At 41.0% G+C, this 17,981-nt stretch overlaps 1 protein-coding gene across 1 annotated transcript; it reads right to left on the reverse strand.

The window, feature by feature from the left end:
• Positions 1-988: 988 nt before the first annotated feature.
• LOC311237076 (bile salt-activated lipase-like) lies at positions 989-17,225 on the reverse strand (the record flags this gene model as incomplete). Its single annotated transcript, XM_084324884.1, has 11 exons — positions 989-1,178; positions 2,623-2,826; positions 3,858-4,058; positions 5,300-5,486; positions 6,260-6,374; positions 7,489-7,596; positions 8,182-8,312; positions 8,944-9,141; positions 15,217-15,336; positions 15,992-16,148; positions 17,199-17,225. 11 exons carry the CDS (start codon positions 17,223-17,225, stop codon positions 989-991), a joined length of 1,638 nt encoding a protein of 545 aa, XP_084181010.1.
• Positions 17,226-17,981: the final 756 nt, after the last annotated feature.

Consider the following 17,981-nt stretch of genomic DNA (forward strand, 5'->3'; position numbering starts at 1 on the left):
GTTTAGTTAGGATGTCTATTTGCTCCCACGTCTGCTTTTCTGCAGACATGGGAGAACCTTTTTAACCTCTGTCTCTGTCTCAACCGGTCCCATGGAACAGCTTCATACCACCTTCTGTCTGGCCTGCAGTGCTGAACCTTCTGGGTGGCTTCTCCTGCCCCCCAGGGCATACGGCCCTGAGCTACTCTCTTGTATCTCATCCTGTATCCATACACTTGCAGTAGTTCTATTTATTACTCAATTTCACAATTTTCTTATGATTCTACTGTCACCGTGTATGCATATGCTCATGTAACAAGTGCCTTGTTGCCTTGTATGGATAATTACACCCCATAACAAAATACACTTTAATACATTCCACTAATAATCCTTAACGTTTTTATTTTATTGCTTTCGTATTATTTATTGGCACTTTTGGGAGCTAAGTCTTTTTTATTTTGTCATCAATCCAAATTTCAAGATATTTATATTCTATGACCATTTCGATATTTATTTTGAACCATTTATAGTAGAGATATGCAAATCTTTCTGGATTTCGAGAAAAACCATGAATTTAGTTTTATTTGCATTTAGAATCAATTTGAGATCAATAAGGGCTTTTTGGAGGGAGTTAAATGAAAGCTGCAGGTTCTCCATCACCAGGTGAATAGAGTCCGCTACACAATACACAATTGTGTCGTCCGCATATAAATGAACCTGACAATCTTTCAGTGATGAAACTATATCATTTATGTAAATAGTAAAGAGGACAGGACCTAGAATTTAACCTTGTGGTACACCCTTTGTTATGTTTAAAAACTCTGATTTGGTATTTCCGGACTTTCCACACAATTGACGTCTTTCAAACAAATAATCCTGGAACCAGTCACAGACCTTTCTACGTCGTATACTACACCATTTTTGTGACCGCAGGAGATTACAGATTTAAAAGAAAAGTGCAAACAAATTATAAAAAAACATATATTATTTATTACTACAATCTTTAATGTCAACGTGTGGATGAAGTGTTCGTAGAGAGGCTCGGTAAAACTTTGGTCCAGAAATGCACATAGTTCAGCCTCATCTTCTGATGCACATAGTTCCTGTTCATTTTGGAGTTGATCTCCAGGTACTTGGATGAAGAGCTGGTGAATGGAGGCCAGGTCACCGGCACATTCAGCGCTCCCTGGTTGGGGTCTCTGTGGAGATTTGGCACAGTAAAAAGCCTTCATGAGAATAATGTAATAATTATTATTCATGAGAATATTATGTAATAATGGCCATAGATTATATGTATCTATTTATTAAAGAGATTTGCACTACATTCATACCTCATTTGCACCTTACCTTAAAGTTTTGTACCTCACTGTTTACAAATGTGTACTCACTGTATTTAGATTGTACTTAGGCTGTACTTTAGATTGTATATTGTATTGTATATTCCTCTTTTACTTACATTCTTACTGTATGAAGCACACTCTCAGGGGCTCATACAGACCCAAGCATTTCACCGTAAAGTACATGTAATTTATTTTGACAAATAATAATAAACAAACTTGAAACTTGATTTTACGAGATCATGCGAGAATCCATCTTGTCAGGCTTCAAGTTATGTGCTTGTGGCCCGAACCACAGTGGTTCTGACCAATCAGCATCCTGTGAAGAACTACTGGCAGCCACGGGTGTGGTTTAGCTGTGATGTTTGCTTTGATCAAATATTCTTTTGGTATTCGTTTCCCGTCACAAAGACGGCAAGAACCGTCTACCGACATGCTAACTACATAGCTAGCTTCCTCTTTCAGCGCCCTCCTACTACTACGTCATATGGTCAAATTAACCAATTGATCTGATTGGTTGAAGTTAGCCCGTGATTGACGGTGATAGACAGATGATTCATTCAATCCAAGTATTCTTGTAACCCTTTTCCGTTTCCACGGATGACTTCTCAGACGGTTCCATGTAACAAGCTATATCTATATAAATAATTTTAAATGCTTTAATAATCATTATGAAAATAACAATAATAATAATGTGCAATACGCAGTGGTGGAAGGTAACTAAGTACTTTTACTCAAGTACCGTACTTAAGTACAATTTTGAGCTACTTGTATTTTTAGTATTTTCATTTTAGGGAAATTTATACTTTTACTCCACTACATTTCAAAGGAAATATTGTAGTTTTTACTCCACTACATTTATCTGAACCCATCAGTTACTAGTTACTTTGACAACAACAATCTTTGTATTGAGCTGTACTGTATTGTACCCATTCTGCAATCTGTTAATAAAGTTTTCAATCAATCAATCAAAACTACAAGAGGACGTAATCAGAGCAGCATAACTGGACCAAATACCACAAATACCACATAACCTATAGAGGTCAATGGATCGAGGTTTGAACACTCCCAAGGACTGGAATACACGAACGTCATGTAGAATACATACTTTTACTTTAGATACTTAAGTACATTCAATAGCAAAATTGTATTTAATACTTCTCTATTTTTACACAAGTATTGAATTTGAATACTTTTACCAGAGAGTACTCATTTATCTGGGTATTTCTACTTTTACTTAAGTACAGGAACTGTGTACGTCTTCCACCACTGGCAATACATTTTCTACGAGGCTGCAGTGTTTTACCCAGTCCTAGCGAAGTTGGTCCAGTAGGCGATCATGTAGCGTGCGAGGTCGCGGTGCCTGGGCCAGTATGCCAGAGGTGTGGTGAGGGGCTTGCCAAACATATACTGCAAGTCATCAACATGGTCAGCTCCCATCCAGCCTGGCCAGACCACGCCACGGATACGGTTGGGCTCAGAGAACAGGTAGGAGTAGGTACGGCCAGACCTGTACAGAGACGGACGAGACAGGAAAGGCGGGAAGTTTTGGGACCGTGAGCAGGAAATGTGAAAGGCTTTACAGACCAAGTCTTGGTTTCTTTATTATTTATTATAATTTGTATTGCACTGCACCACTTTACTCTGTCTATTGCTTTTTATTACAGGTTCGAAACTGTCAGGCTTTAAAACTGTGTAAGACCCAGGCCTAGTAGAACCGCGCCCTGAGAGAGGGTACTGCGCCCTGAGAGGGAGGTTTGCCCTGAGTGGGAGGTTCGAAGGGTCAAAGTGGGTATCAAACAGGAGGGAAGACTGTCAAGTTTTAAACTGTGGATACCAAACAGAAGGTAAAGACGACTTTGAACTATTAAACAGTAATCCAGAACAATTTTATTGCACTGTAAAAAACTGTGATTTTATATGTCTGCACTTTATGTGCACTATTTTACTCTGTCTATTCTATCTTACTCTTTTTAGTATTGTCTATTGTCTAAAACTGAATCAAACCATAAACAAGGTGGCCTGTGGGGATGTTAGATCCTAATGTGAAAAACTGTGATTTTATATGTCTGCACTTTATGTGCTCATTTTGTGCCTGTCATTTTTCTGTTGTGAAGCACTTTGAGCTGCCGTCTCTGTGTGAAAGGTGCTATACAAATAAAGTTTATAATAATATTATTATTATTACTACAGTGCCGTATAGTTATACTAGCTAAAGTACAATAGCATAATACACCATACTACTACAGTAGCGTATAGTATGCTAGCTACACTACAATACAGCATCACTATTTATGATGAATTGAAAATGGGGGACCCTGATGTAAACAAGACGAAAGTCTTTCTCTGGTCTGCATCCCCTTAACAACTGTGTGTATTGAGCTGTACAGTATTGTACCCATTCTGCAATCTGTTAATAACATTTTCAATCAATCAATCAATACTGGAAAAAGTGGCTAATCAAACGATCATAACATGCTTCACCCAAGGTTGTCTTCTCTAAGCCAGGGACATGAACCAGAACCAATAGGTTTCCCTCACTTGGCATTGGCAGCATGGAGGTAGAGAGCAGCCTGTACAGGAACCAGGAAGACGGCGTCAGTTCCGATATCCACAACGGTCCTCTTGATTAACGCCTTGCTAGGACGGGACCCCCAGGTTGAGGAGTAGACGGAGAAGGCTTCGTCCTCGCCAGCATCTCCCTTCTTGGTGTAAGCACGCAGGAGCGCTCTCATGTCCTCACTGGAAAGAGACAAACAAACAACCGGAGGTATGTTTTCATCCACACTGAGACACAACTTACTTTTCTCCACTCGCTGAGACGGACTGGGCCAAAGGGGAGCCGTGATCAGGAAAATGAAGCGGATTCGCTTTACACTTTTTCTGCCATAATCTTTGTACATTTTGGGCTCGGGGGGACTAGCAAGTCTTTCAAGTCACGAGGCTCAAGTCAGAGTTGAGAGTCTTAATTTATAATTATAATAATAATTATTATAGTGTAATAATTATAATTTTGTCAAGTCGAGTCTGAAGTCGTCAAATTTGTGACTCGAGTCCTCACCTCTGCTTTTCAATATATCAACAGACTTACTGTTATTCAGAGAATAAATGTAAATGTAAAAAAACAACATGATGTAAATAATTATATCTTCTGCCAATGATGATAATTGTCTATTAATTGAAGGATGAAGTCCTCATAATTGTGACCAGGTCATATGACTCAAATTCACACCTCTGCTTTTTTATATAAACAGAAACTTAAAGGAACATGCCAACTTTTTGGGAAATTTTCTTATTTGCCATCTACCCTGGAGTTAGACAAGCAGATACATGCCCCTTTCTTCTCTGTGCATGCATTAGGCTTAGGGAACAGCCGCACTGTTAGCCTAGCTTAGTGTCATTCACTGGAAGTAGGTGTGCCAGTGTAGCCTAGTTCCCAACAGTCACTCCAAATACACTCCAAATACAACTCCAAAACGTTCCTGTAAATATGTTGTGACCTGTGTATTTACCACGTGGAGAAAAAATAAAGAAAAATTTACATTTTCGCTTTCTAAGCAGATATATACTCTGAATATTTTTTTGCCGAACCACTGATGCCTCGGCGCAGTGATTTCATCACCTCAAACGCCCCGTTTTTCAAAAATATATCTGCTTAGAAAACGAAAATGTCTACCGTAATTATTATAATTTTTTTCTCCACATGGTAAATACACAGGTCACAACATGTTTACAGGAAAGTTTTGGAGTTGTATTTTGTGACTGTTGGGAACTAGGCTACACTGGCACACCGACTTCCAGTGAATGACGCTAAGCTAGGCTAACGGTGCGGCTGTTCCCTAAGCCTAATGCATGCACAGAGAAGAAAAGGGTATGTGTATCTGCTTGTCTAACTCCAGGGTAGATGGCAAATAAGCAAATTTCCCAAAAAGTTGGCGTGTTGCTTTAAGAGCAAAGTGTCCTCTCCTTCCCAGTCCACTCACATAGAGGTGTCCACCAGGGGCCTGTTGACGGAGGGGACGTCTACGCCGGTGAAGAGGTGTCCGTCCATGTCGTTGACTCCGGCGATGTAGTCGATGTCGGCAGCGTTGTGGAACAGATTCCCGGGCTCCTCAGGAATAAAGTCCCCGTCAATCACAGGAGACAGGAGCAGGTTGAGCGAAACGGGGGCTGGAGGTGGAACACTTGCGTTACATATACAGTAGTAGGTCAATGTTGACATAGGTTACAGCATGGACACTAACTGGGACAGCGGTGGCCTAAGCGGTTAGAGAAGCGGGCTTGTGGCCCCGAAGGTCATCGGTTTGATCCCCTGGAACCGGGGGAAGTGATTGCATAATGCACTCCCGTCCCTCAATACCAACCACTGAAGTGCACCTTTCAGCAAGGCACTTAACCCCCCCAACTGCTCAGTGGCTGACGGTGTCAGACTGTGGTTGTATTGGGCGGCTCCCAGTTGTATTTCATTTCATATCAAACCGTTATTTAAACTCAAAAAGCAACTGAGGTTTCCCTCATTTACAGTCACGTCGAGTGTACTGTACATACAGAATTAAGCCAAAAAAAAGGCATATAAAAGCATAACAATAGGACGTATGTATTGTAACTATGTGAGCGTGAAGCAGGGTTTTGCTGAAAACGAGCGTAGCGTACCTACCCTGGGTAAATAAAGGTAAAAAACTAACAAATAAAAAAACCTTTTACTCAATGAATGAATGAATAATAAGGTATCAGGAAAGACGATAGGTTCTGTCTCTACACTGAACCACAGCATAGGCCTACAGTAGATTTGACTTGAGAGGAGATAACTTTTCTTACGCTATGTTCTTATCAAAGAATAATTTCTTCTATCTCAGAGTCAGAGAGAGCTGGCTTTTGGACCATAAAGATCCCTACTTGACCCACAGGTGTCAAACGAGCTGACTGAGTTGCACACAACTCACTCTGAGGAGAGCCGTGCGTATTAAGACCCCCAGCCATGGTGAGGGCCACAGGGTCACTCATCTTCAGACAGGCCATCATGGTGTCGTCAATCGGGCAGTTGACCTTACGTGCAACCTGGAGAGAGAAGACAAGGGTGCAAATTAACCCGGGACCCCAATGTTTTTCCATGTTTATGTTCTTCCATAAAAAAATTTAAAAAAAAAGGAATCCATACACGAAACTACACTCCCACGAATATTTATTGGTAGATTACGACCATATGAGATGTTTTGAGCATGTATTAGATTAGATTAGATTAAAATGTATTGTCATTATACAGCACAAGTACAGTACAACGAAAATAAGTGTGGCATCCAACCAGAGTGCAAATGTAACAGTAAAGTGCAATAGTAATATTATACAATGTACAGGTGATTAAACTGGGTATAACATATATACATTAGTACTAGTGAGTATATCAGATATATGTACAGAGTTGTAGTATTAATATATACAGTGATACAGGTATAAAGACACTATGGTAATAGTAGTCATACTGGCCAGCAGCGTAACTAGTAAGAGTAGGTAAGGGATATGTACAGATATAGATATAGTATCTATCTACAGATGTTGATATATATATATATATATATATATATATATATATATATATATATATATATATATATATATAGATATAGTATCTATCTACAGATGTTGATATATATATATATATATATATATATATATATATATATATATATATATATATATATATACACACAGTAAGAATAAATGTATATATATGGTATATACAGCACTATTGTACATGATATCATACAGAGTTATATGTGCTATATGCAGGTGTATTCAGACAGATATGTATATATATATATATGCTGTAAATATGAATATATAAATGTATATATACGGTATATACAGCACTATTGTGCATGCTATCATACAGAGTTACATGGGTAGACTATAGTACGATGTAGATAGTTATGATTATTATGATCACTATGATTACAGTGTAGGGCAGTTGTAGACAGTGAAAGCAGTAGGTATAGAGTATAGAGAGTATAGGCAACAAAATAAATGTTCACGGGAGCATAAATGTCCTAGTGTGTGCCGTCTCTTTCTTTCATATTCTTCAGAATATGTTCCTGTCCAGCACAGAGCATGTATTTGTTTGGATGTGTGTGATCTTGTGCCACCCTTTCTCATGGCCTCCACTCGAAACACGTACCTCCTCTGCCACCGGACGAGGGTTCCTGTTTAGAGCCCAAGGGCAGAATGCAACACCGCTCTGGTGGATGGCTCTCCTGATCAGTCCTTTGTTGTGGGGAGTGATAGTCTGTTTTGGTGGGCGGACAGACAGACAGACAGACAGACAGACACACACACAATTAGCCACCACCTAAGAGCTTAATATCTATTCATAGTATTCTCATCATGTGTCATGCCTACCAATATGGCGCAACACCACAGCTCATTGGCCATGGTCGTCATATAAGGACAATCACTTGTTATTTGATTACAATTACCCTGTTGTTGGCCTACCAAGATGTCTACGACAGAACACTAGGAATATTACTTCTTGAATTGCCAGTTAAACCACAGTCCGTGGTTTTGTTTGTTTATTTATTTTTTACCCAGGGACAGTGCACATTAATGAACATCTTCAGTGTCCACATCAATGTAAATGTGCCAGATTTTTTGCTAATTAGCTAGTTTCCATCTGTAGTCCCTGCCTACCATGCATGTCTTTGTGGTGTGGGAGGAAGCATGGAGTACCCAGAGGACACCCACGCGAACACAGGGAGAACATGCAAACTCCGCCTACTGGGGTTCAAGCCCAGGCCCTTCTTGCTGTGAGGCAGCAGTGCTAACCACCGTGCCGACCACACGGCCTCACTGGTCCCTTGAGACGGCCCCTCACCTGGTAGTTGACACTAGCTCCACCTGCAGACTCCCCAAAGAGGGTGATGTTATCAGGGTCTCCTCCGAAGGAACGGATGTTCCTGTGCACCCAGCCGATGGCGGCGTGCTGGTCCCACAGGCCGTAGTTTCCTGTCGAGGAACAGACGATATTATGAGCTAATGTATTACCGTAATTCCTCTAATAGTAACCCTGGCTTGTATTTGTTTCAACTGTAGCGGGTACCAGGCTTGTATTAGGAGGAGGCCTGTATAAGAGGGAGGCCTATATTTCAAATTTTCAAACGGATCATAATGAATAAATCAACATTTTGTGTCAGTTTGAACCCAGTAAAATGTACTGGGTTCATTTATTGAAACCAAGTACTGTATGAAATAGTAAACAGTGCAATTACAGGTGGTCACTGGTCATTTCAACGTTTTCAAAGTGAAATCAAGTAACTAGCTCAGTATGCAGCTCAGTATATTAGTAACCCGGCTTGTATTAGGAGGCCGGCTTATAATTGCTTAGCTCAAGAGCGCACCCGGCCATTAATAGAGACCCGGCTTGTATTTGACACCCGGTTACTATTAGAGGAATTACGGTATTTGTTATTATACACCCAAAACAAGTCTGTATACCTGAAATGAAATTCTCATAAAGAATCATCGAATACATAAATGTAGACAGCACTAGGCATCTCGAGTGCCATTAGAGATATAAGTGAAAAAAAAGTCATTGGACCACCACCACCGGCGGTAAGGCCCACTGGCTCACACCTACCAGGCCCACTGGCGTCTCCAGAGCTGAGGAAGCCCAGGGCGCCCACCCGGTAGTTCAGGGTCACCACAATGACGTCCCCCCTGTCTGCAATCTCCTGTCCGTCGTACAGATAGTTGTCCAGGACGTTAGCTCCCATAGAGCCGCCAAGCATGAAGCCTCCTCCAAAGATCCACACCATGACCGGGAGATTGGTGGACACTAGAAGGATAGAGACACCATGACAGGGGGATCAGTGGACCGTAGAAGGACAGACACCATGACAGGGGGATCAGTGGACCCTAGAAGGATAGAGACACCATGACAGGGGGATCAGTGGACCCTAGAAGGACAGACACCATGACAGGGGGATCAGTGGACCCTAGAAGGATAGAGACACCATGACAGGGGGATCAGTGGACCCTAGAAGGACAGAGAGATTGAGTACAGTGTTTCCGTGCTGTCGGTATCGTAGAACCCCAATGGACAGATAATAGACCATAGAAGTGGCGATACACCCTGGTTCAAAACTTTTCAACAGAGGTGGGGCCAAGTCATTGTTTTGCACCAAGTCTTTACACTCAAGTCCCGAGTCGAGGCGCAAGTCAAGACTGGCAATTCCCAAGTCAAGACAGGCAAGTCTCAATCAAGTCTGGAACTTTGGGTTTTTGAGTCCTAAACGAGCTCTATTGCATTCTCTACAAATGTAATTTTCTAATTATAAAGCCAACAGAGTAATAGTTAGTAGTATATTAAATTGAGAGGATTCTGCACTGACACACAACTTCCCTCTCTGCTCACGCAACTTGATTGACGGATTGGTGGCCGCTAGAAAGGCTGCGGCTAATGAGGATTGGTGGACGCTAGAAGGATAGAGAACTGTAATCAGGGAAATTGCTTCGCTTTACACTTTTTATGGCATAAACTACCACTCAATATTAAGGAAACCGAGAGAGTGCTGCAGTGTTCAAATCCAGGATAAGGGAGCAGCTGTTTAGCAACCTGCCACTGTAATGTTGGTGCGACGGTATTATGTTTTGAACCTCTGGTGAACGATGAGTAATGTCTCTATGCACTTTGTTGATGAAAATAATTATTGTTTTTAATGCACCAATGAACATGAATGATGCTTTTTTTTTTTTTACTGAAACATGAATACTACTACATGCACTTTAGATTATGCGCTAAGAATGCTCGATGCACTTCAGATGCCATAGTGCCACTTGAAACCAGTAACAACAGGGACAATGATGGCAATAAGTCCAAGACTTTTCGTTTTATCCCTGACAAGGCAAATACAAATGTTGATCTGTCAATGTTTCAAGTTTCAAGTTTCTTTAATAGTTGTCATACAGAAGTACAGAATACTTTTGTACAAAATGCTTCTTACTGTTGCGCTCCAGAGACTGTGCATGACAAGATAAGTATGAAATAAAAACATAGTAAAAATTAGAAGTAAAAAAAGAGGTCACAGTGTTCAGTTTAGACATATGTACAATGTTCGTAGACGTAGTTACCATACAATATACAATACTGTGCAGTGTACTAATATACAATACTATACTATATAGTGCAAGGCATAAATGGACGAGGTGCAGTTTAGGTACAATTCACAGTAGGTGTACGAGTTGTAGTGCAAATCCTTTATCAATAAATATAAAGTGTAAGTGTGTTTGTGTGATCTAAAGTGTGGAGAGTGGGTGCTGCAGTGTGTTGTTTGTTTGAGTGAGTGTGTGCGTGTGGGTGTGGGTGTGTGTGCTGTGTGCATTTGATGGTTGTTGCATAGTGATTATTGTTCGTTTAGCGATTATTGTTCGTTTAGCAGCCTGATGGCCTGGGGATAGAAGCTCCTTCTGAGTCTTTCTGTGCTCGCCTTAAGACTCCGGTATCGCTTGCCTGACGGCAGCAGTTCAAAGAGGCAGTTGTTCGGGTGGCTCGAGTCCTTAATAATTCTCTTAGCCTTCCCCTTGCACCGCTTGTTGTAAATGTTCTGGAGGGTGGGAAGCCCCCCTCTAATTGTGCGTTCGGCTGAACGTGTCACTCTTTGTAGTCTGCTACGGTCTTGTGCAGTGCTATTCCCAAACCAGGAGGTGATGTTGCCGGTCAGGATGCTCTCTATTGTACATGAGTAGAAGTTCCTAAGGATCTTCTGACTGACTTGGAACTTCCTTAGGCGCCTGAGGAAGTAGAGGCGTTGTCGTGCCTTCTTCACAACACTGTCAATGTGTGTGGTCCATGTCAAGTCCTCGGATATGTGGGCTCCGAGGTACTTGAAACTGTTCACTCTCTCAACCGGTGCCCCGTCGATGCTGAGGGGGCTGTAGTCCTTGACCCCCGACCTCCTGAAGTCCACAATCATCTCTTTTGTTTTGCTGACGTTCAGGGAGAGGCAGTTCTCCTGACACCACTGTGACAGGTTCTCTACCTCTTCCAGGTAGGCCCTTTCGTCGTTGGCAGAGATCAGGCCCACCACTACTGTGTCATCAGCAAATTTGATGATGGTGTTGTTGTTCCGCTGTGCTACGCAGTCATGTGTGTACAGGGAGTAGAGGAGGGGGCTCAGAACACAGCCCTGGGGGGCCCCTATGTTGAGCGTGATGGATGAGGAGGTGCAGTTGCCGGCTCTTACCACCTGGGGTCTGCCCGTCAGGAAGTCCAGGACCCACTGGCACAGGTCATAGTTCAAGCCCAGGTCCCTGAGCTTGGCTATGAGTTTGGAGGGGACTATGGTATTGAATGCTGAGCTGTAGTCGATGAACAGCATTCTCACATAGTTCCCCTGCCTCTTGTCCAGATGTGATGCTGCTGTGTGCAGCACATGGGCTATGGCGTCCTCCGTGGACCTGTTGGGGCGATATGCAAATTGCAGAGGGTCCAGGTTGATGGGGAGGGAGGAACAGATGTAGCCCTTCACTAGCTTCTCAAAGCACTTCATGGCTATGGAGGTGAGGGCTACAGGGCGGTAGTCGTTGAGGCAAGCGGGCGTAGATTTTTTGGGTACAGGGATGATGGTGGACTTCTTCAGACAGGTGGGGATGACGGCCTGTTCCAAGGACAGGTTGAAGATGTCAGTGAATACCGGGGCCAGTTGGTCGGCACAGACTTTTAGGACGCGGCCGGGGATGCCGTCCGGTCCTGCTGCCTTCCTGATATCCACTTTTTTAAAGATCCGTCTCACCTCATGCTCTGTTACCCTGAACACTGAGTCTCCATCAGCAGACCCCCCCCCCCCCATTGCCGTGGTTTGTAGGCTGGTGTTGTTATTCACAGCCTCAAACCTCGCATAGAAGGAGTTGAGATCATTTGCTAAGGAGATGTCACTGTTCAGTTTGAGGGGGGTTCCTTTGTAGTCTGTCATTGTTCTGAGGCCCTGCCACATGCCTCTAGAGTCAGCCTGTTCAAACTGAAGTTCAACTTTATCCCTGTAACGCCGTTTTGCCTCTATTACTGCTCTCCTGACGTTGTATCTTGCCATCTTGTGTTCTTCCATGTTGCCTGTCACCAGCCCGGTGTTGTATGCTGATGTGCGCACTTTCAGAGCCTCACGGACGGATTTGTCTACCCAGGGCTTTTGATTTGGGTAGATATTAATTTTGGTGGAGGGGATTATTACTTCTACCTGAGTACAGACATAGTCAATCACCGTTTCGGTGTATTCGTTAATATTGGCTGTGTTATCACGGAATACACTCCATTCTGTGCTTCCCAGCACTGCTTGGAGTGACTCCACTGACGTCACGGCCCAACGCTTAACCTCTCGCGAGACCACCGGCGTTCGCTTGAGACTCTGTTTGTACTTTGGCAAAAGGAATATGGCGGCGTGATCGCTTTTACCGAATGGACTAAGAGCCTGTGACTTGTACCCATTCTTAAATTGCGAGTATACTTGGTCTAATATGTTCTCGCCTCTGGTGGGACAGGTCACATGCTGATAGAAATTCGGCAGCACCTTTTTAAGACGCGCGCTGTTGAAATCCCCCAAGACCAAAATGGCAGCGTCAACATTAGCTGCCTGGAGTTTGTTTACCTCGTCGTGAAGTTTTGAAAGTGCGACCCCAGTGTTCGCGTGTGGTGGAATGTACACTCCGATGAGGATGATGGACGTTAACTCTCTTGGGAGGAAGAAGGGTCGACATTTTATTGTTGTCAATAAAATCCAATCCAATCCAATTTCTTCACATTTTGGGCACAGGGAGAGTATCAAGTCATAGTGAAATCACAAGTCATCGGTGTTAAAGTCAAAGTCGAGTTGCAACTCTTCATTTGTAATAATTAATAATAAATAAGTCGAGTCTGAAGTCGTCAAATGTGTGACTCGAGTCCACACCTCTGCTTTTCAATATATCAACAGACTTACTGTTATTCAGAGAATACATGTAAATGTAAAAAAAAAAACAATATGATGTAAATAAGTAAATCTTCTGCCAATAATGATAATTGTCTATTCATTTAAGGATGAAATTAAGAAATTACATTGGAGGGGGTTGGGTTTAGACATTTAAATTTACATTGACTTTGCATTAGTTAGTGGGTAACTAATAGCCTTCAGTATGAAGAACAGCGGGATTCTACTGGACTCTACTGATCACTACAATCATCTACTGACTCGACAACATCATTGGTAAGTAATTGGCCAGTGTGCAAAAGTTATGAACAGTTATTCAAGTTATTACTTTACTATGTATTCTATTTAATTTGAATAATATCTGTAACAGTAAAACTTTACCCCTTCTTTTGTGCTGTTTGGGTAGGACTGGACTACAGTCTCTGATAAAAACAATACATTTTGTTTGTTTTATGTGACAGTTTTTTAAATATAATTATCAATGTCAAGGATGTTACAAGTGGATCAAATGGTTTTTTTTAATATCGCAAATGATCATAGGTATGGTAAATTATTATCATTATTTATTTATTTATTTATTTATTTATTTATTTATTTATTTATTTATTTATTTATTTATTTATTTATTTATTTATTTATTTATTTATTTATTTATTTATTTATTTATTTATTTATTTATTTATTTATTTATTTATTTATTTATTTATTTATTTTAAATATGGGGGTTGTGAACCAGGGGGTGAAGTCCAGCATTAGGTATGTATGTTCCAAAATAGAAGGTTACATTTTGAAATGCTATTGATCACCAACAAAGAATAATTGGCATCTAAAAATTTATCACAACAGGATTTTAGTTCAAAGAAAATTGATAACCTTGACAGTGACCTTGAAAATGATTGGGTTGAAAGTAACCAATTCTCAGAAATTCCATGGATGGAAATCCATTTGATTCTACACCATTCATTAATTCATAGCATTTTAGATACTGTTTATATTGTACATATCTCGCAGTCCTGTATATTGTGTGTGAACAAAAAGTGCATTACAAATCCAATCTATTATTATTATTATTATTATTATTATTGTATATTGTGTCCTATATGTTACTTTTGTGTTTTATATTGTCTAGATCTTTTTTTACATATACACTGTGGGAATGGGGGAATGCAGTTAAAATGTTCTGTATGTATATAAGACTGACAATAAAGTTGACTTTGACCATGTAGTAATGGTAAGGAAGAAGTAACACAGGTTTTTACAGTAATGTTAACCTACGCATGTCATCTTTACATCAAAACAATGCTAACGGGAAGATAGTGCCAATTTCAACCAAAAAAACTTAAGGAAGGTCGCTTAGCAACCAACGGGAGGGTCCTCTAAAAGAAACCCTGAGACGTAAGTGTGTGTCTACTTTAGGGCTGCAACTAATGACTATTTTGGTAGTCGACTAATCTGTCGATAATTTTTTCGATTAGTCGACTAATCGAAAAACAATTATATATAAAAAAAAAAAAATGTTTGCACTACCTATCTTTGTGAAAGTGGCTTCTCAGCTCTGGTCCACCTAAAGACAGAGCAGAGGAACAGATTGGACATTGAGCATGACCTCAGAGTTGCTTTGAGACTCTTGTCAGGACCAAACAACATCCCCAGTTATCCCATTAGTTCCCCCAAACTTACTGTCGGTCTGTTATGTTAAGCTAAGAAGTCTTCAGCTGGCTGGACCAGAGCTGAGAAGCCACTTTCACAAAGATAAGTAGTGCAAAAGAAAATTTAAAATTAAAGTATAATAATTTTTATAAAAAAAAATTGAATGACTAATCGACGCAACAATTCCTCGTCAACGATTTTTTATAATCGACATCGTCGATTATGTCGACTAATCGTTGCAGCCCTCTACTTGTTGGTTATCAGTGACGAGCAAATCCCAAGCGTGGCTCTGGGTATCTTACCTCTGCGGCCGTGAGGGACCCAGATGTTAAGGTGGAGGCAGTCCTCGCTGCCACGAGAATCTGTCTGGAACAGGTTGAATTGTAGACACCTCGGCCCATACTCTGTGGCCTTCAGGACACCTAAGGAGACGCAGTACGGCAACAGTTATGGCTACCTGATGGTGATGATGATGAAGATGATGAAGATCAATTCAAAGAAAATCCCCCGGCCTCCCCAACAACCACGCCCATGTTGGTAAAAGAAAACAAAAAAAAACTCACACACCATGAAATGCAATAACTGAGTGCATGGATTCATCAAGGCAGATATTGCAAGTAGCCTACATATCTACCTACCTCATACTATAGTCTACCCATATAACTCTATATAATACCATGGACAATAGTACTGTATATATATATATATCCATGTGTCTGACTATATCTGCATATAATCCTTCTATATACCTACTTATACACCTGCATATAACCCACATAACTCTGTATGATACCATGTACAATAATGCTGTACTGTATATACATATGTATTTATTCTTACCATATATATATATATCCACATGTCTGTACATACCTGCATATAATCTTATATCTGTAGATACTATATCTATATTATCTGTACATATCCCCTCCCTACTCTTTAATGTTACATTTGCACTCTGGTTGGATGCCAAACTTCTTTTCATTGTACTGTACTCGTGCTTTACAATGACAATACATTTGAATTTAATCTAATCCAATTAGATTAGTATAGCGTGATAGAAACAAGGCCACCCACCGTCCCAGCCGGGGTGCCGCGTTGGCTTCTCGAACCTCCTCGGCACATCAGCGAAGGGGATTCCCTTGAAGACATCCATGGTTCGGAACAGTCCCAGGCGAATGGTGTCTCCCTCCACCTGGCCTCCCTCTGTGTACACCACCCCCAGGTTAGCCTTCTGTAGTGTGGTAGTGATTGAGGCCTTATGCCCCAACCGGGACGAAGAGGATAAGTAAGTAAGTAAGTGTGGTAGTGAAAGGGTTAAGGGTTAGACATAATTATATTAAAAAAAATAATCATCATTTAAATCGGATTAATGTTTGTTTAGCAATGGTCTTCTTCTATTGAATGGTCTTTTGAATCTTTTGAACAGTGGATTGCAAACCAGCGTATAGGTGCACAAGCTGTCAAACTGGACTGAAATCCATAGTTTCTAGAGTAACCAGTGATGATATTAACCCATGTTTCATACAACCAGTACCAGATCTGGATAAACAATTATTAGCCTAAATAAACAAATGCCGTTGGATTAAACTTAGAAATATAGAGAAAATATGTCTAACCTTTTGTTATTTTTACATGAAATTGAATAAATGTATATAAAGGGTGAATTGATATAGCGCATTTATCCAAAGCGCTTTACAAATTTGTTCCTCACATTTTACCCATTCACTCACACATTCACACACGGACAGCAGAGGCAACCATGCAAGGTGCCAACCTGCTCATCGGGAGCAGTTAGGGGTTAAGTGTCTCGCTCAAGGACACTTCGACACGCTGCCCGGGAGGAGCGGAAATCAAACCAGGAACCTCCGAATTACCAGAAGACTGCTCTACCTCCCACTGTTGTATATAAAATTATATATATGAAAAAATATATACATATATATTTAAAAGAAGAAAAAAAAAATATATATATATAAAAAGTAAAAACCTTTTTTTTGGGGGCCCCATTTAGCCCCTTTGCAGGTAACCTAGAATGTAATCCTTGTCATCTCTAGTTTCACATGGTACCATCGTCTTCACTCTAGCATTAAAATTGAGCCCTGCTAAAGATGGTAATATCTGCAGGCTGATATTGGAAATTCAATATCGGCCAACACAGATATCGGCCAACATCAGCCCCCATATATTGGTCGAACCACATTAACGGTCGTTCACTACATTTAACTACATCTCAATCCAATACACACAATTGTAATTGTAATCTAGAACACCGTAGACTTACAGAGTCCGCTGAGGCCCTCCGCAGCATGAGGAAAAGAACAACCAAAAGCCCTAGTGTATACATCCTGATCAGCTGTTTGGTTGTGACCGGCCGCACCAGGTATTATATACAGAAGACCCCTCCTAAACGTCAGGCCAGTGGTCAGAGACCCCTCCTATGTGTGTGTGTTGGACGATATTGCGCAATCTTCAGGCAGTTCAGCATATCAATTCAGAGCGGGAAAACAACCGACATTGGCTGGGAAGTGTACCATATGTGTAGGAATGTTTTGGAAAGTTTTGGAACGGACTCAGGACATCACGAGGGTGGGAGGAATCTCGGAAACCCATTTTATCTTCTTTTTTTTTTAATTATTATTAAACATCACATTCCATGTAAGTACTCAAATAACACAGTGACCTCGGGACTATTTGGGTACATGGAATGTAAATGGATGTACCGAAACAAACAGTACTGTATTTGCAAATCTGGTATGTCATAAATGTATAGATGTAGCAGTATTGTCTATCTGTATGTCATGTATGTCATTTATGTTATGATGAATTGAAAATGGGGGACCCTGATATAAACAAGACGAACGTCTTTCTCTGGTCTGCATCCCCTTAACAATTGTATGTATTGAGCTGTACTGTACTGTACCCATTCTGCAATCTGTTAATAAAGTTTTCAATCAATCAATCAATTGGAGCTCCATGTGACCGCCTGAATAGAATTTGTTTGCCTCTCTGCTCTGTTGTTTGTCATGTCCCTTTGTTTAGCCAATGTCCACCGGTGAAGTCATGT

This window comes from Notolepis coatsorum, assembly GCF_963971535.1.
Source record: "Notolepis coatsorum genome assembly, chromosome: 11".
NCBI classification, from domain to species: Eukaryota; Metazoa; Chordata; class Actinopteri; order Aulopiformes; family Paralepididae; genus Notolepis; species Notolepis coatsorum.